The sequence below is a fragment of the Malaclemys terrapin genome, chromosome 5 (assembly GCF_027887155.1).
Source record: "Malaclemys terrapin pileata isolate rMalTer1 chromosome 5, rMalTer1.hap1, whole genome shotgun sequence".
Lineage (NCBI taxonomy): Eukaryota > Metazoa > Chordata > Testudines > Emydidae > Malaclemys > Malaclemys terrapin.
This window is the reverse complement of record NC_071509.1, coordinates 110079164-110098965: the sequence shown is the minus strand read 5'-3', so window position 1 is coordinate 110098965 and position 19802 is coordinate 110079164. Positions and strand designations below refer to the sequence as shown.

The 19802-nt window shown below is 41.6% G+C and overlaps 1 protein-coding gene across 2 annotated transcripts in view; it reads right to left on the bottom strand.

Annotated features, from left to right (window-relative positions):
* Positions 1-19802, bottom strand: part of BANK1 (B cell scaffold protein with ankyrin repeats 1) — a 305120-nt gene that overhangs the window by 255954 nt on the left and 29364 nt on the right. For both annotated transcript variants that reach the window (XM_054030861.1, XM_054030860.1), the window contains exon 2: positions 9961-10359. In XM_054030861.1, the coding sequence (XP_053886836.1) occupies positions 9961-10359 (399 nt within the window). The remainder of the gene's footprint in view (positions 1-9960; positions 10360-19802) is intronic.

Here is a 19802-nt window from a genome sequence, read left to right as displayed (position 1 = left end):
CCAACTTTCCCCTGTGCTGGTGGGTGCTCGCGCCCGCCCTGACGCCAACCTTAATTCTGGCATTTCCTACTTTTGATTTGCCTAACTCTGTAACCTTAATAATGTGCTTTTAATACAGGGTGTGCGGGGAGGGGAGTGGTTGTGTGTGTAACAGTAATTTCACTGAAGACTAAGTGAAATTCTGTTCTCAGTTACACCAGTACTTTGGTATCCTAAAGGTTGATTGTCTTTAGTATTATCTTAAGCACAACTTTTTCATTCAATGAAACATAATGACATTTATTTTTCCTAATTTCCCCATGAAGATTACAAATTATGCTTAAAGTTGCAGTCAAAATAGTGTGCCAAAAAGTACACAAATAATGCATTTCAAATGTTCTTCTGAGCTAATTAATTCTTAGCTAATTAATAAAAGTTATTAAAATATAATACAGAAAAATGTCAGTGGTATCTTACAAGGAGGATACACACCACCATTTTATAGCCCTAGATTATATAACCTTCCAAAATACTTGCTGGAAATCTTAAGCCCCTGCTATTTGGAAGAGTTAAAAAACCTCTCGGGTCTGTAATTAAATATTAACTAATGGCTGTCCTCCTTTACACTATACAGTTCATTTCTAAATGCAAACAAACTTGGACTTAGAGGGAAAATAATCATAAAACCACTAATTAATTTAAAAAGTAAGAAATGCATAAACCCATATAAACAGCAGTTAGTAGACTAAATCTGTTCATTAGATTTAGTGTATACAGAATAAGACAGCAACATTTAATTTTCTATTCATTTGAGATATATCATCAGTAAAACTCTTTATAAACTTGTCCTATTAGCTGAGAAATTTTTTTTAAGATGTCAGTGTATTCACTTTACCAGGTGTAAGCAGTTTTCATCCAATTAGTGTCTGAAAGAAGAGGAAAACATTGCATACTCTATACATACTTCATTATCCAAGGGCACAGGTCATCACAAATGGTTAGACACATCAAAACTCAAACTGCCAAAAAAGTTACAGAAATCTGATTATATGATGAGGAAAGGCCTCTGGCTTTTTCAGGATTAAGAAAAGAAGGGGGAAGTCAAGAAGTTTAATTAGCAAGAGACTGGCAGTCTCGGGAGCTGGCTTATTGGCTATAGAGTTTTTTACCTCCAGCTCAATTCCAGTCTTTGTTAGAAACATCCATAAAAATTATCATGCCTCACATGAAATGAGTCAGTGATAGTGAGCAAGACAATATCTACATCACAAATATAATGCCACCATCACAGTGGCACCCTTGTAATCAGTCTGCGAAGCTAAAGTTTGACATATCATGGAGATGAACATCTCCGGAAGTCCTAGGAGTTGTCCCCTCAGAATTGTTCTGAGATATATTGGCAGGGCAAAATGGAAAAGCTTACTGTGTGAGTCTGTGGATGAAGAGAGGACTTCAGTTCTCCAAAAGCCCTTCCACAAGTAATAAACTCACTGAGTTTGTTTTTGTTTTAAAACAGAAAATTTAATTAGCATTTGAGACATTGCTCACTGAGTACAATGTTTCATTGACTTAAATCGCGTAGAGTGGGGTCCACAAGAAAGGTCAGCATTTCCCCAAGGCCTTGTTCCATTCAGACAAAGGGGCTCTCTCACTGCGGATCCTTTTTAGTTGAAGTTTAGTATCATTTAGCATTTCAGTTTGGGGGGTTTGTTTTTTTGTTTTTTGATAGACTGCTTGATATTGTCAACGTGGTGAAATCCTGGCCCCAGTGAAGTCAATGGCAAAACTCCTATTGACTTCACTGGGGCCAGGATTTCACCCCCATGTTAAAAATTATTTAGCACTAATAGCCTGCTGTTTGCTTAAGAAAGTTCACATTTTTATTAATTATTTATAGCACTGGTGTGAACTGGACTTTGTAGTCAAATAAGATGATTTATAATGTTATGAAGGGTCTACATAATACATGTCATAGTGGATTCAAAATGCTCAGTAGAACAGGTATTTTAGGGTTACCATTCGTCCGGATTCCCCCGGACATGTCCGGCTTTTTCGGGTTAAAAATAGCGTCCGGGGGGAATTTGTCAATGTCCGGACTTCCCCTCCTTCCCCCTCCCATGCAGAGCGTGCGCGCGCTTACAAAGCAGCCGGTGCTCCGACAGCCAGAGCCAGAGCTCGGACAGCCAGAGCCAGAGCCCTGCTTGCACTTCCCCCTCCTCCCTCCTGAAACTTGACACCCCCCCTCCTCTCCCTCCCTCCACTCACAGATCGCCGGCTCCGACACTGCTGCCCTCCCCCGCTGTCGAGCACGCTGCTCTGCAGCACAGTAAGGGGGCCGGGGGCCAGAGAAGCGGCAGGGAGGTTCGGGGGGGGGGGTAGTCAAGAGACAGGGAGCAGGGGGGAGGGTTGAATGGGTCAGGGAGTTCGGGGGGGGGCTGTCTGGGGGTTGGGGGTGTAAGGTTTTGGGTAGTCAGGGTACAGGTAGGGGGTAGGGTCCTGGGGGGCAGTTAGGGGATAAGGAACAGGGAGGCTTAGGTAGGGGGTGGGGTTCTGGAGGGCAGTTAGGAGCAGGGGTCCCAGGAGGGGGCAGTCAGAGGACAGGGAGCGGGGGAGGGTTGGGAGTTCGGGGGGGGCTTTCTGGGGGCGGGGTGGATAAGGTTTTGGGCAGTCAGGGTACAGGTAGGGGGTAGGGTCCTGGGGGGCAGTTAGGGAGAGGGGTCTTAGGAAGGGGCAGTTAGGGGACAAGGAACAGGGAGGCTTAGGTAGGGGGTGGGGTTCTGGAGGGCAGTTAGGAGCAGGGGTCCCAGGAGGGGGCAGTCAGGGGACAGGGAGCGGGGGAGGGTTGGGAGTTCGAGGGGGGGCTTTCTGGGGGCGGGGTGGATAAGGTTTTGGGCAGTCAGGGTACAGGTAGGGGGTAGGGTCCTGGGGGGCAGTTAGGGGATAAGGAACAGGGAGGCTTAGGTAGGGGGTGGGGTTCTGGAGGGCAGTTAGGAGCAGGGGTCCCAGGAGGGGGCAGTCAGGGGACAGGGAGCAGAGGGGTTTAGATGGGTCAGGAGTTCTGGGGGGGGGCTGTCAGGGGGTGGGGGTGTGGATAAGGGTTGGGGCAGTCAGGGGACAGGTAGGGGGGTAGGGTACTAGGGGGCCAGTTAGGATGTGGGGAAGGTCTCAGGAGGAGGCAGTCAGGGGACAAGAGGCAGGGAGGCTTAGGGAGGGGGTGGAGTCCTGGGGGGCAGTCAGGGGACAAGGAGTGGGGGGGAGGGTTGGGGGTTCTGAGGGGGCAGGAAGTGGGAGGGAGTGGAAGGGGCAGGGGTGGGGCTAGGACCGGACAGGGGCGGGGCTAGGACAGGGGCGGGGCTCCTCCCGTCCTCTTTTTTGATTGTTGAAATATGGTAACCCTAGGTATTTGCGCATTTGGGACAAATTTATCCCTGGTGCAATTCCAGTGAAATCAGTGTCTTTACACCAGCAATAAATGAATGTTACCCTTTTTATATCAGGAAACTGATACAACAACAGGTTCAGTAGAAATATAGGGGCTTAATTCTTTTTCCTCTGCCCTGAGAAAGTGTAGTAAGCAACTAACTTGAATTTGGTGTGAATCTTTGCCCATTTTAAGCTCTATTTGCCTCAGCTTGTTTGTATTTTGGACTACTAGTTATATGACAACTATAAATTTGCAATACTGCAGTGTTTCAGAGCTGCACCCTGTTAATTGATGCAAAAGCAGTTTTTCTAATGTTGTTCTTTACACGGACAACGTGTGTGGTAGTATACTCATTACATTTTAGTCAAGGATTAGAAGTCAATGGCATATTGTTGTCTCAGGCAGAAGATATGTATTCGTTTTGTGAGGTTCACTGACTAAGCCAATGGAGAGCGTGGGTACAATTTTCAACCCTGATCACTGCTGTCAGCCAGCTCTCAGCCTAGGCTCAGCTGTCATCTCTTTACATCTCTTGTGCTTGGTCACCTCTGGAACCCCAGCATCTGCCAAGTTTACGGTTCCCCCACAGGAGCTGAGCTCACTCTCGGGGTCCTTTCTGAGTCCTTGGCACTGCTCCTTAGGTCCAGCTACAGGACACCATCAAAGAGCAGACTTCCAGAGCACCTCTCTCAGGGCTGCAGTGCCTGTCTGTCTGTCTACCCTAAACAAGAGAGGAAAAAGGAGAGTCTACTCTCTGCCTCAGCCTAGACTTGCTACTAGCCTCTCCTCTTAGGCAACTGCTCTGTGGCCAACTTCACCTTTTCTAAGCTCCCCTTCTCCAGGTAGTGCATGCTCTGCAAGTGTGCCTAATTGGCACTCCCTGAGTGCAGGAATGGTTGTTAGACTTGCTGTCATTGGGATAGGGGCATGTCTGATCACAGTCACCTAATTCCTCGTTTAGGTAACTATGGGCTGATGTAAGGGGCTAAAACAATATAGATTTAGGCATCATTATTTAAGTGCTCAATTTTAAATAAATGGATTTCTCCTGTTTCATGAAAAAAGGGCCCTCTTTTTTCTTTGGGAACAGGCTGGTAGGAGAAGAGAAAAGGACTGCTGTGTTTATTTTTGTCAACACCATCAAATAAAATAGAGCCATTAAAGAGAGTGCTAGATGCTAAGATTCCCAAGTCCTAGATAGATTCAAAGTCCTACCAAACAGTCTCCTAAAATAATAAGCTCATTTTAGAAACATTAACAGAGAGGTATCTATAGAGCACAAAATTTTCAAAATCTACCCTCCCTTTTTGCATCTGCAAGATGAGGACAGAAATAACTGCAGAAACAATTTAAGGCATTTAGAGATCTAAGTATCTAACTGCACATGCAAATCAATTACCGTACTTAGTCGCAGAATCTGTCTAAATTGTGCCTACAAATGATTGTGGGAATAAAACCAGAGGCCCAATTAAGTCTAGGCTGAAAAAACAGGCCAATAGGATCTCTTTCTTAATGAATATATAATAGTAACCATAATTTCTAGGCGAAAGTACGTGCCTAGAAACTTGGCTGTCTGCAGTGTCACGTTGACTGCTACTCTAGAGTGGGGAGAAGGGAGGGGGGAGAAAGGAGGGGGAAAGGCATAGAGTAAAACACAGTGTTGAACTGTACTTTCATCAATATTAAGAAAAGTTGAGGCAAAGAAAAGTCAAAATACTAAATTAATAGAGTCACTTTGCATTAAAATTGAACACACAGTTATATAGAAGAGTAAATAGAATCTTAGTTGCTAGCTTGGGAAAATACAACCTCCTAAGTCCTAACTTTTCTGTACAGCCTATATTTCTAATGACAAGTATTCAGGCAGTTGAAAAATCAGAAGAAAAGGTTTAATTGAGCTGCTCAAGAGAACATCACTGTAAAAATGCTCACACCTTTTAAGAAGTCTTGCTATGCCAATCTCTTAACAGCAAAAATATTTGCATTCTTCCTAGCACTAAATAGGAACATAGTAAAATCTGCCACCATCCAGGAAACATATGTTACAAAGCATAATCTCTGAGTCTCAGTTCCTCATTTGCTCCCCCTATGTATGCTCTCAACCACAGACAGCAAACCCTCCTGATTTTAGGTTTTCTTTGAATCATGCTATGCTGTGAACTGGATCTCTAGTGGGTACATTATCTAACTATCAACTAACACCTTTATTTGAAGTGTGCATGTTAATTAGTATTATTTATTTGGGTAGCACAATAAGATTACACAGCTGGAGAGCAGTGCCAAAGGGTTGAAGTTGGCACAATATGGCGTGGTAAAGGATATTTCAGCCAAATGAAGAGATACAGAGCTGGATTTCTTGGTCCATTCTATCCACTTCATGCTGCTCAGACAGCACAAAGAGAATAGAGTCCCGCTGGAAATTAACTAGCAGAGAATCCCCTTGCCCAGAACTCCCTCCAGGCGTAAAGCCAGAAAACCCTGCTTCTGTGCCAGCCACCCACTCTGACGTAATGGCACGGCAGGGTAGAGTTTGTTAACACCTAATCTACATTGATGTCTGAGAGATTGTAAACCAGTGATACAAATCAGAACAGACCCTCTTCTGTTCTATCTAATGCCTGGACTAGCCCAGTACTGAATCATGGAGCCAAAATCAGCTGTCAAATGGCCCCCTGTGCCCTGCAAGGAATGGAACTCAGGGGCAGAGAACTGATGCTGTGGAGTCAGGTAGTTAATACTGAAATGTGCCGTGGAATATATGGGTTTTAAGGAGAAGAATGGGAGAGTTTTATGAATATTGATTAGGAGGCATAAGAGGTAGTGTGCAAGGTGATATGAACATGCAGAATGAACAAATTAGCAGCAATGAATAATGTTATGAGAAAATGGAAAAGGAAGGAGTAAAATATATATAATTTTGTGTTCTGCTTGGTCACTATGTCAAAAGTTGTTGCAGAAACAGAGGGGATCAGAGATAGGTGATGAAAATACGAACACAAGAATGGCCATACTGGGTCACACCAAAGGTCCATCTAGCCCAGTATCCTGTCTTCCGACAGTGGTCACTGTCAGGTGCCCCAGAGGGAATGAACAGAAAAGGTAATCACCATGTGATCCATCCCCATCGCCCATTCCCAGCTTCTGGCAAACAGAGGCTAGGGACACCATCCCTGCCCATCCTGGCTAATAGCCATTGATGGACTATCCTCCATGAATTTATCTAGTTATTTTTTGAACTCTGTTATAGTCTTGGCCTTCACAACATCCTCTGGCAAAGAGTTCCACAGATTGACTGTGCGTTGTGTGAAGATTAAAATGAGATGTGGGTAGGCTGACCAGATGTCCCGATTTTATAGGGCCAGTCCCACTATTTGGAGCTTTGTCTTATATAGGCACCAACTGCCCCCGCTCCCCCCATCCCCGTCCTGATTTTTCACACTTGCTGTCTGGTTACTCTAGGTGTGGGCAGGCTACCACATGAAGAGAGACTGAAAACCTTGAAAGTATTTAGCTTAGTGAAGAGTAAGAGGAGACATGATGGAGGCATACAAAACATTGGTATACAAAAGGTAAATCAAATGTATCACTTATCCTTTCATTAAAAAGCTACAAATTTAAAACTGATAAAAGGAAAAAAGGGTTTTATAACATCCGTAAAATAATCTGTGAAAAATCACTGCCACAGGTTATCATTGAGGCTGCTTAGCAGGATTCTAAATAAAAGATTAACATGGATAATGCAAACATCCACAACTACATTAGACAGATGTAACCAATATAAGAGATGTACATCTTTACACTTCAGGGCATACCACTAACTGATACAGATTAGGAAGAAACTTTCATTGTAAATCAAGTGATTTTCATATTTGTCCACTACAGCATTTTTTTTTTTTTTTTTTTTTTTGCACCTTCCACTGAAGCAGTTGATACTGGCCACTATTAGAGACAGGATATTGTGGGTGCCTTGTCACTTTACGTTGTCATATTCTGCAATCTGACACTGTAAAAAAATGCTTTGTGACAACTGACCAAAATGAAGAAACACCTTTCTTCTAAGAAATTATATTTGTTTTTTTAATAAATGTTTGCAGTTTTCTGCTTGTAGTTTCCACTGATGTGGAAGTACAGTCCCTGTGCTAAATTCTCCTCTTAGCTATTCTGGTGTGATCCCATTGATTTAATTCCCATGAATGACAAGGTTACTGGGCCAAAGAGCTCTCTCCCATTTAATAGTCAAACATCAGTAATGCACTGTAGGAAGGTGCAGAACTTTTCTGATGACTCCTTCTGGAAGCCAATTTGGGTGACTCTGATTAGCTTTACTCCAGAACATAAAAGGAAAGAGAGGCCTTGAGGGAAAGGTAGGAGCTCCTAGAGCAGAGGTGGCAAAACTTACTGATCCTCCAAGCCGCATATGATAATCTTTAGAAGTTCAATAGCCAGGCGTACCTGTTTGGGGCTTCTGCCCTGGGATAGGGTGGTGGGGCGCCTGCCAAGGCCTGGGCCTTCAGCAAGAGGGTAGGTGCCTCGTGCAGGGCTGAGGTGCCTAGACCCCCGCCCCACTGGGCAGAAGGCCCTAGTCCCACCACCCTGCCACAGGGCAGAAGCCCCAAGTTCTCCCACCCCAATCTGGCAGGGGGGGGGGCCTCCACAAGCTGCACTTTTACTGTAAAAGAGCCACATGTGACTTGTAAGATGCAGTTTGGCTACCCCTGTCCTATAGGGAGAAATATTAATCGTCAGGAAATGTGCAGAAAGAAGCTTATGCAGAGGAGGGGATCTAGGACTTCTGTTTGTAAGTACAGTCATGTCCGTTCACTTGGGTCCCAGCATGCTTTCAGTTATACACCAGTGTTACTGCAGAGTAAATCCATGTTCATGTAATTAAAGACTGTGGGTCTACTTCTCCACACCACTGCCATAGATTTATACTGGTGCAACTCCACTTCATGACAGCACTTTGCTGGAGTTGCTCTAGCGTAAGACTGGGACAAGGGAGTGAGGAAAAAAATCAGACGCTATGATTTAATTCATATTCCCTGACTTTTGAGTACTTCATTTTCCAACCTTCAAATGTTTAATGTCAAGTTTTTGATGGACTTTCCTTCCTCTTTTTTTTTTTTTTTTTTGGAAAGTAAAAGAAAAGAAACTCTGATGTGGAGCTACTTGCTAGATAGCAGCACAACATTCTACCCTGCACATAATGTGCAGTTTCTGAGGTCAAGGCTCATGTCCTGCTTCACTGAGTATGCACTTTGCATGCTGAATGAAAGTTTTCGAACAGCTTATATGGGGGCAAGAGTGTGTGTGAGTAGTATAACCACACAAAACAGAAGGAGTTTGAGAGCAGACAGAGGACTAAGAGGCTATGAAAAAGCAGCAGTAGCAAATGCCTATCAGGAGTGCATATCGGGTGATGTGTGTGGAGCCTGTGATAATATTACTGGAGTGGCCTCCCCAAATTGATTGTGATACAGTCTTCCTACAAAACTGACTACAGATGGTGCTAGGTACAAAGTGACTCCTCAGTTTCATTTCTACAGCACAGTAAAGTACTGGCAAATGAATTTCAACTCTGTGCAATGGGCCAGCACAAGACCTATTTACTCCTTACTCTCTTAAAATAACTCTTATGTTGACCTCCTGCTCAGTGCTGATCTGCCTCAGCAGCCATATAACAAACATATACAGGATGCAATTCTATTTCGCAGAAACTTCTTGTTTCAGCTGGTGCAGAAGATTAGCATGCTGTTTCAGCTTGTGTATGCGTTGGAGAAAAAAAGAATGACTGAAGTGAGCCCAAACTTTGTGGATGGCATATTTTCCAAATTAGCACATTGCCTAGGAAGTTCTGAACTAGGAAATCAAGACAATTTGAAAGTTATGACAGGTTTCAGAGGGGTAGCCATGTTAATCTGTATCAGTAAAAACAACGAGGAGTCCTTGTGGCACCTTAGAGACTAAAAAATTTATCTGGGCATAAGCTTTCGTGGGATATAACCCACTTCATCAGATGTATGGAGTGGAAAAATAATTTTCCCTCTGTTGATACTCACACCTTCTTGTCAACTGCTGGGAATGGGCCACATTCACCCTAATTGAATTGGCCTCATTAGCACTAACCCCCCACTTGGTAAGGCAACTCCCATCTTTTCATGTGCTATATATTTATTCCTGCTTACTGTATTTTCCACTCCATGCATCTGATGAAGTGGGTTATATCCCACGAAAGCTTATGCCCAAATAAATTTGTTAGTCTCTAAGGTGCCACAAGGATTCCTCGTTGTTTTTACTGAAAGTTATGAGACATGCATACACATTTTTCAGCCATACTAATGGCAGGCATTAGATTGATATCATTATCTGAACCCAGGGGTCAGAGAAACAAGAGTATATCATCCCTTTAAGCTCACCAGAGAGCTTCTGAAGAACATTCACTGAAGTGTTAGACTTTCCAAAGTTGCATACTCCTTACTCTGGATCTAAATGTAGGATAACTTTAACCATAATTAAGTGACAAATATATCATCAGCAGGATTAAAATTTAAAATTACCTTGTTGAATAACACCAGCAACAATGGAGAGATATTCCTCGGGATCCTGATCGGTGGAGATCTCTTGGCTTCTTTGGTCTAAGGTCAGTATCTCATGTAGAACGTCTGAGTTCTCCACCCCACAAAGTAGAATCACTACCCTACCTGGAGGCTCAAGGACCCTGTCCAAGAAATATCTTCTCTTTTGATCCAAGCATTTTAGAAGTCCATTTGATAGTATGAGCAGTTTACATCTATAACAGGATAGAGAGTGTGACCCCAGATGCTGAAAAGATAAAGTCTCTAGGTTGTAAAGTAAGATTCCTTCTTCCTTTATAATGTGTTTGAAAAGCGATTTTAAATACAGAGCCCATTCTTCTGCCTCTTCTTCGTAAATCACCAGAATGTCCTTTGTATTTTCTGTAGGAAAGAAAACATTTTTAACCTCCATTTTATCTAATATCCACAGCTAGCATGTTAGATTTTTTCTCTTTGTAATCTGAAACAGAATGGTAGAGATAGAAAATTGGATTTTCAACTGTTTGCAGAAAAAAATTGAACTTTATGTTCCAAACCAGAACATAAATATTTTTGAAATTTCCTGTGTAATAGAAATTCTGATAAAATATCCCTTTTGAAAGTTTTGTTTAGGAAAATTTTTGAACTTGTTTCAAAACAAAATATGTTTAATGTTTTCCTTTTCATAGTATTTATTGTCTTTATGTTTCATTATGTCTCATTAGCAGTAGTAGTAGTGAATCTCACATATCATGTCATATTATGCAGACAAAGTATAATATTCAAAACAATTACTTTCTTATTTTTATTGTATTTTATTTACAAAAAAAATATTGGTGCAGCTGCTACTTAATACAGATTAAAGCACCTTATTTTGTTGTTGAAAATGTCTCTTGTTTGTGATGTAATGAAGTAGTTTGACACTTTCAATAAGAAAATAATTGTTAAAGTGTCAAACTGTTTAATTACAACTTGAACAGGAGACACTAATCTAGAAAATAAGGAAGTGTTTTGATCTAAAAAGTAATAGAATACTTTGAGTATATTCTGTCCTCATAATATGACATACCACATTACGACATGATTTGACATAGATGATTGGTATGTCATTTTATGCACTACAACAATTGACGTATTGGGAACTGGGTTGGTTGTTTTTTCTATATATTTATTTTAAAATATTAATGTAAATGCTAATCTAATAAAACTGGGAATAGTTCAGCATCCGGCAAGTTGCTGCAGCTAGAGAAACAAAAGGAAATGTCAAATAAAGTAGGTAACGGCACACCCATGATGCTGACATTATAGATGATAGGATGCCATTGACACCACTGATATATTGATCAACAACAGTATACAGCAAAATACAATATGACATCAAATGAATTAATACAGTTCTATCCCTTTAAGCTCTTTTCTGTTGTAAGGATTATAGAAATATATTCTAATAGCAATTGTCACAAAGTTAATCACAGCTGGTTCTAAGCACCAGCATCCACAGACTACATAGTTTTAGCTCAGTAATACAGGTTTGTATGCTATGGATCATATTCGACACTCAGTTATAACGATGTAAATCTGAAGTAACAACACTGACAAAATTACACCTGCTTTATGCCATTTTAAGTGTGAACAGAATTTGGCCCAACATATTTGATAATTATATTAATTTAAAAGCTCCAGTTTTAGATATCTCTTAATAGAAAGCACCAAATGAACCAGAAAGTTCATTTCTATCCCACTATACACTAGTTATTTTGATTTTTTTAAAATACTGTAAACAAACAAAGCTTAGCCATGGGATCTGCATAGCTCTTATAGACATAGAAGCACATACCACACAACAGCACACACCAACAATAAATACTAATCAATTACAGAATTAAAAATTCATAAATCAAACATCCTCTGTCATTTATATATTACATGTGCAGTAGAACAGTGGCATAAGTACATGACCCTTCGTGCAAGAAACAATGCTTATGTAATGAAGATTTTCTGCAGAGTCTATTCAGGTCAAATCCTAAGGTCTAACTTGGGTAATTATAGGGCCCCACCACCATAGTTACTGAGCACCTCACAATCTTTATTATATATACTCACAGAGAGAGAGCGCCTCAGAACACCCTGGTGATTATTCCCATTTTACAGATAGAGATCTAAAGAACAGAGAGACTAAATGACTTGTCCAAAGTCACACAGGGCACAGCAGGGAAGAAAGCCCAGATCTCAAGAGCCCTAGATTAGCGATATCACCATTTCAGGGTAACGGCTCCTGTGTCACCAGTTCTGTGATACACTCCAGGCGTTCCCAGTCAGGTCTCCAGTTTCCCTCAATCACCTATCTCTATGTAGGGACCCTTATAACACTGTCTTCTGACCAGGGGTTTTTAAGCCTGCACAGTTCCCTGCCTTACACTGTGATATCCCCAGCAAGCCAGCCTGCCAAAAAGTCAGCCCCTGTGCTTTATTTTCTCTCCGAGGGCTACGATCAGCATACTGCCAGCAGTTACAAGTTACCACACTGCTCTTTCTAAGCAAGCACCTTTATTCTTAAGGAAAAGACATTACATAAGGTAAAGGCATTACACAAGACAAAACATAAGGACACAACAAACATAAGGACACAACAAAAATTCGTATACACACGCAAAAAGCTTACATTTTTGTCACGGGTATTTTTAGTAAAAGTCATGGACAGGTCAGGAGCAGGAAACAAAAATTCACGGCCTGTGAGCGGTCCATGATTTGTATTATATACCTGACTAAATCTTGGGTACTCAGAGGGCGGCCCAGAGGCGCCATGGGTGCTCTGGGGGCGGGCTGACAGCTTGAGGCCCGAGACCCCTGCTGCTGCTGGGGGGGAGGCGTAGTTGCCCGAGACTGACGCACGGCCGCTGCAGAAGTCACAGAGGTCCCAGAAAGTCACAGAATCCGTGACTTCTGTGACCTCCGTGACAGACTCGCAGCATTATCTATGGGGTCTTAGTAGGTCAAAGTCCTTCCAACTATTTGGCAAGGGTTGAGCCTCCCTCCCTTGGACAGAAGGCTCTGTCCGTTTGCTGGATCCGAAAAAAGGCTTTGAGTCAGTTTACCTGCAGCCTTTTTCTGCCAAAAGCCCTTTGTCTGCTGGTCGCTGGAAAACCCACCTTAAACCAGTATATGGAAAGCAATCCAGGGTATGGTACCTCTCTAGAGTTGGTTAGTCTTAGTAATTCACCTTAGTCCCTCCCACCATATGTAGTTCCTAGAGAAGCTGTGCTAACCCTCCATCATGGAGTAGAACAGTCATACATAATACTATTCATAGGTATAAAATAATATGGTCTGCAAAGATACTGCGATCGCCTGCAATATCTGTCAAGTGTATTGCCACTGGACCATCGTTCCTTTCTTAGCTTCTAATCCAGGGGTTGGCAACCTTTGGCAGACGGCCCATCAGGGAAATCCGCTGGCAGGCCGCGAGACATTTTGTTTACGTTGACCGTATGCAGCCATGGCCCCCTGCAGCTCCCAGCGGTTTGCGGTTCCAGCCTGCACCGTTTCCTGCAGCTCCCATTGGCCGGCAACAGCGAACTGCAGCCACTGGGAGCTGCGGGGGGCCATGCCTGCGGATGGTCAACATAAACAAAATGTCTCACGGCCCACCAGCAGATTATCCTGATGGGCCGTGTGCCGAAGGTTGCCGACCTGTTCTAATCATTCATCCTTTATATATAGGATAGTACATAATAGCATCCCAGAATAGTTGACAATGAATTGCTGCTCACTCTCAAACTAGGGGTGACTGAAAATTTTCAAAATACGTTTGAAATAGAGGCCTCCATATTTTCTATGGTCAAAATGTGAAATCAACCTTATGCAAGATAGCTCTCCATCCCTGTTTTAAAATGCAATTCTAATAAAAAGTGTTTTATAATACTATATTTCTCATTTTACTTAGAGCTAAAATTGAGTGCTATAGGTAGGGCCCTACCAAATTCACGGCCATGAAAAACGTGTCACAGACTGTGAAATCTGGTTTCCCCATGAAATCTGTTGTTTTGTGTACTTTTGCCCTATACTATACAGATTTCACGGGGGAGACCAGCGTTTCCCAAACTGGGGGTCCTAACCCAAAAAGAAGAGGTGGGGTAGTCGCAAGGTTATTGTGTGTGGGGGGGTCACACTATTGCCATCCTTATTTCTGCGTTGCCTTCAGTGCTGGGTGGACAGAGAGCAGTGGCTGCTGGCCGGGCGCTCAGCTCTGAAGGCAGTGCCCTGCCAGCAGCAGCGCAGAAGTAAAGATGGCATGGTATGGTATTGCCATCCTTACTTTTGCACTGCTGCCTTCAGAGCTAGGCGCCATGCCATCAGCCACCACTCTCCGGCAGCCCAGCTCTGAAGGCAGCACTGCCATCAGCAGCAGCACAGAAATAAGATTGGCAATACTGCAACCCTCCTACAATAAACTTGCGACACAATCCTCTTTTGGGTCAGCCCCCCTACACTTACAACACTGTGAAATATCAGATTTAAATAGCTGAAATCATGAAATTTACTATTTTTAAAATCCTATAACTGAAATTGACCAAAATGGACCGTGAATTTGGTTATAGGACATTGGGCTAAGCAAAATGGTTTCACTTTTACAGTAGTTTAAGAAAGAGGAGTGGCTGTGAGGCTTTTTTTTTTTTTTTTTTTTCCCAGATCCTTGTCTTGATTTTGGTAAATTGTTCAGAAGAAAAGGATAAAAGAAAAAATGTTATTAGTCAGAGTTACATAAGGAATGTCAGAAGAGGAGATGGAAGTTCACAAATTGTAGGGATAGAAAAGACCCTTATAATTATCTAGCCTGATCTCCTATACCACAGACCACAGGACCTCACCCAGCAATTTCTGCATCAAGCCTATAATTTGTGTTTGAGCTACAGTATTTTTTTTAGAAAGACATGCAGTCTTGATTTAAGGACTTCAAGTGAAGGAGAATTCACCATACTCCTATGTAAATTATTCCACTGGTTAAGTATTCATTGTTAAAAATCTTCACCTTCTAGTCTGAATATATCTCTCTTGTCTCTTCGTGGTATCTCATTTTGCCTTTTTCTACTAGTTTAAAGAACGCCTTACTATCAGAAATCTTTTTCCCATGTAGGTATTTTTAGACTGTGATCAAGTGACTTCTCAGCCTGCTGTTGGTTATACTTTGCAGACCTCAAATCATTCTTGTACCTTTTTTCTGAATCCCTTTCAGTTTCTCACCATCCTTTTTGTGAACATCAGAACTGGACACAGTCTTCCAGTAATTAGAGAAGAGAAAAGAAGAGAAGAGAAGAGAGGTTGGTTTCAGCAAGAGTTCTATGCATGGCAGACATGCAGCATTGAACCCATGACTAGAAATGTCTGCGAAGTGATTTTGAGTCCTTTAGTGTTACATAAATATAAATCATATACACAAAAGGTGAAATTCATATCTGTGCAGAGGGACATCAGAAAGGTTATGCACTGTCTCAGTCCAAGACTTAAGAGAAGTCGCAGTCTGAAGATGAAGGAATGGTGGGAAAGATGCCTTTAAGTTATGAAATATGAAAAAGCCTTATATTTTTCAAAATGCAAGTTTTTGTTTTAAAATATTGTGCAAACAACTGGACCACATGTGGATATGATATACCTGGATAGAAATTTCATACTCAAAAGAGCCTAAGTGATTTGGGAATATGTGACATTCTATACCTTGGGGGAGTGTCCTGTAACCCCCATATTCCTCATTTCAATATAATTGTGATCTTACCTATAAAGCATGCCTTGTAAGGTATCAGGGGAAAGGTTATGATCTGCTGAAAGTCATTTCTCTATCCATATATGTATATCATTAATTCATATGAAGTTATGAGAATTGTGTTGTATGGTTGTCACTAAAACATGCTGTACATTGGGGAATCAGCCAGATATTAGCTCCCCAGAGGCAACAGCAAGGAAAATAACCAATACCCAGGAGGGGTGTCAAACAACCTGTAGATCTTCCCCTTAGGCTGAGGGGGGATCCTTTAGCAGTAGGCGGGCTTTGCCCTCCCACTTCCCGGAACCCAATAAGTACACTCCCATAAATGTAAACAAACTTGGTTGTCTTAGCAATTGGCTGAACAAGACATAGGACTGAGTGGATGTGTATGATGTGAATTGAAAAACACTATTTCTTTTGTTTATCTTTTTATAGTGCAAATCTTTGTAATAAAAATAATATAAAGTGAAAAAAAAAACCAAAAAAAAACAGCCATTGTCCAGCAAGGGAGCTACAATGTAATGACTCACCTGCATGAGGCCACACCAGGGGAATTGCTCAACCTTGCCTGGAGACTCAGCAATGCCCCCAGACATGCCTGGATTTGCGCTCCCCAAGAACATTGGACTAAGAGTATAAAACAGACACAGTGGCCACATGCTGGGCCTTTCTCCTTCACCCATCTATGCTGCAAGCAACAAGGACACTCTGAAGACTCCAACTAAGGGGACTGGCCCAGATTTCGAGATGGAAATCTGAGTACTATGAGCTGCAATATCCAGTGGGGTGAGAAAAACTGCTTAGTCTAGTTGTTGCCCAGTCTAACAGGGTTGAGAGTTTAGACTGCATGCTTATATTTTATTTTATTTTGGTAACTAACTCTGACTTTTTGCCCATCACTTAATAGCACTTAAAATCTATCTTTTGTAATCAATAAATCTGTTTTACTGTTTATCTTTACCAGTGAGTTTGTCTGAAGTGTGTGGCAAATATGCTCAGGTATTGCAAAGGCTGGTGTATATCCACTTTCCACTGATGCAGTGCTGAACCAATTAATAAATTTGCACTGCTCATTTTGAGCAGTGCAAGATGGTATATTCCTGAGGTGCAGTGCTGGGAGTTGGGGGGATTAGGCTGGTACTTTTCTGTGTGTGATTCATGAGTGTCTCTGGGAGCATTCATGCAATCTAGCTGGGTGTGGGGCTCCACATGCTGTTGTGCTAAGTGATCACAGCGCCTGGAGGAGCTTGCTGCTGGTCTCTAGCAAAGCACTGTGAAAGAATTGGAGAGAATTAAGTGGGCACAGCAGTCCCACAGTCCCAGGCTGCACCCCGGGGATCTCGTGACAGAATACAAAACCCCAAATTCCACTGTGAGTGTATGACTATGTCCTCTGTTGAGTGGGGATGAAAAGGGTGGTGGTTTGGGGAAGAGTGGGGTTTAAGATTTTTATTAAGGCAAAATTACAATAAAATTTTCACATACTACATCATACATTACTTATTATGTATGAAGGATCAGGTTAATATTCAAAGTTTTAAGTTGTTTACTGAGAGATGGGTCGTATCTCTTTTTTGCAATATTGATGTTTTTTAAAGGGAGAAAACACACAATGGTGTATTTATGTAAGGAAAGGGAGCGAGTGAGATGTATCTATTATACATTTGCTAGAGAAAGGGATCTAAGACATGTATCATATAAACTTTAATTTAAGACATTTTTCTTTCCTGATCTTTTGTTTATGGGGAGACTCATAGGACTGGTACTTCATTACAGCAGTTTGATGAAATGTTTATTGTTTAAATAAGAAGGCAAGTGCTATTAAATTACATACAGCTGTCTTTGATTTAGAGGTGGGAGACAAAGTGGGTTTGTTTTGCATTATGTGTTCCTCTTATTATTTTAATTTGTGCCATTTGATTTGTTGCTTTCTCAGTCTCGATTTAACTTTTTTTTTGTTAATAACGAATGTAAGAGCTGTGTTTGTTAATTACTGTGATAAACTCAGGACAGACGGCTTTAGGGGGGTTAGAAAACTGTCCCAGAAGGTTAAAAGGCCCTCCTCCCTATCAGCTGAGGAGGGGTGACTACAGGTCAATCAGGGTCAGCTGAGAGGGAGTTACCTGAGGTCAATTAGGATCAGCTGATTCCAACTAAGGGCTGCCTGAGACCTTTTTAAACCCTGCCCTGTGGAGAGAAAAGGAGAGGGAAAGAAAGGAAGGAATGAGTGAGTCGTCAAGCTAGCAGTAGACAAGTAGTAGCAAGGGAGCAATCCTCTCCAGGAGGGGAGGCTGTATTTTCTCCCATAAGGGAGAAAAACAAGCCCAAAACACTGGCTGAGAGAAGGGCAGACTGCCCCTGTGCAGCCAAGAGGGACTATTTTACCCCAAGCCCATCTCACCAAGGCAAAAAACAGTTGAGGCTGGTGAGACTGAGAAGGTGCCTTGCCACATTACATTTATTATAAAGCTGGCAGGAATCACTGTTAAAGTGGTATATGTGATCAAATGTAGGGTTAACTGCTACTCACAGTTACTTATCCAGAGTAACTTCATTAAAGTCAGTGAAATTACTATAGAATTACAATATAAACTGTGAACAAAATTTTGCCCTTACTTTGAATATTTGCAAGGAGTCTACAGGAAGGTGATCAGATGAGATATCTTCCCCAGACACAGTGAGATTCAACAACCCATTGTGACACGAAGTATTCCTGTGTTCACACCCTCCACACTATTGTAATAATCTTTGTACAAAATGTGCCTTGTAAGGTATCATCTGAAAACTAACAACTCTCTGATCATTATTATTCTTGCTTCATGCATGTACATGATGTATATTAAGAGTTATGAATATATGCTGGAATTATGACTAAAGTATGTGTAAGCCAGGTATAGCCAGGGACTTGTTAAAACAGGTCTATTGTTTACTTCAATTTACAGATAAGCAGTAAACAGGACCATCAAGACAGCTGCGGAAGGATATGGCAGGAAATAGAACAATTTGCATTTCAGCAAACACAAATGGAGGAAGAAAGAGCGTGGAGCTTCCTTCATCAGACTCAGGGTTCCCTTTCTCATAAACTTTACTTTGAAGGGCTTCAAAGGTTTATTGGTCTATTAAGACAAGGGGTCTGAACCTCAAGAATAAGCAATTGAACCAACTAATTTTACAATATTTCTCTATTATAAAGTGTATAGAGTGAAGTATTTTCGGAAAGCTAATGACACACTGTTAATTAACAGCATTGTGAAATGTTTGTATTAACATTATATGAGGAAATATGGATACTTAGTGATATTATGTTTTAAAGTCTGTGTCCAAACATGAAGAAACAAATGCTCTCCCAGACAAGAGAGAAGGCAGCTATTTGCCTGTCTCCTATGCAAATTAAGCATGGTGGAATCAAAACAACAGAAGCCCCACTTTACATGCAAGGGGATGGGAAGCCAACAGGAAGGGAAAAAACAGCATGAGGTCATCCTGCCATTTAAAGCAAGGTCATTGAAATTTGGAAGATATAAGCAAGGACAGGCGACATCTTTGGCATCCATCACTAAACAGACACAAGAGGCCAGAACTCTTGCAAGCTGAGAAAGATGGGTCCCTCAACCAAAGATTGATAGATACTCCCTGTAGAAATATTCCTCTTTAAAATATAGATGCAATTCTCTAAGGAAGCTTACTTGAAAACTACATTACACACAGATTTCCACCTCCACCCTCACTCCTCAAAGTAAAATAATTATTACAGGGTGCAGAAAAAGATGAAGTCCAGATATAATTCAATAGAACTCAATAGTGAATACAGTATAGCAAGTATTTCACTCAGTCTCCGGGAACTGAATATAGATGAGAAACCTACTTACACAAAGAATGTACCTTGCTAGATTAAACTTTAGACAGTTTGATGCATCTTTATTCTTTTATTTGCCCGTAAACCTTTCAAACTATTTCTTTTACTTGGCATCACTTAACCTATGTCCAATTGCTAATAAACGTATTACATTTTTTCCATTATAAACCAACTCAGTTCTATGTTTAAATGGAAGGGTGTATTTAAACTGTTATGTGCTTTTGTCTC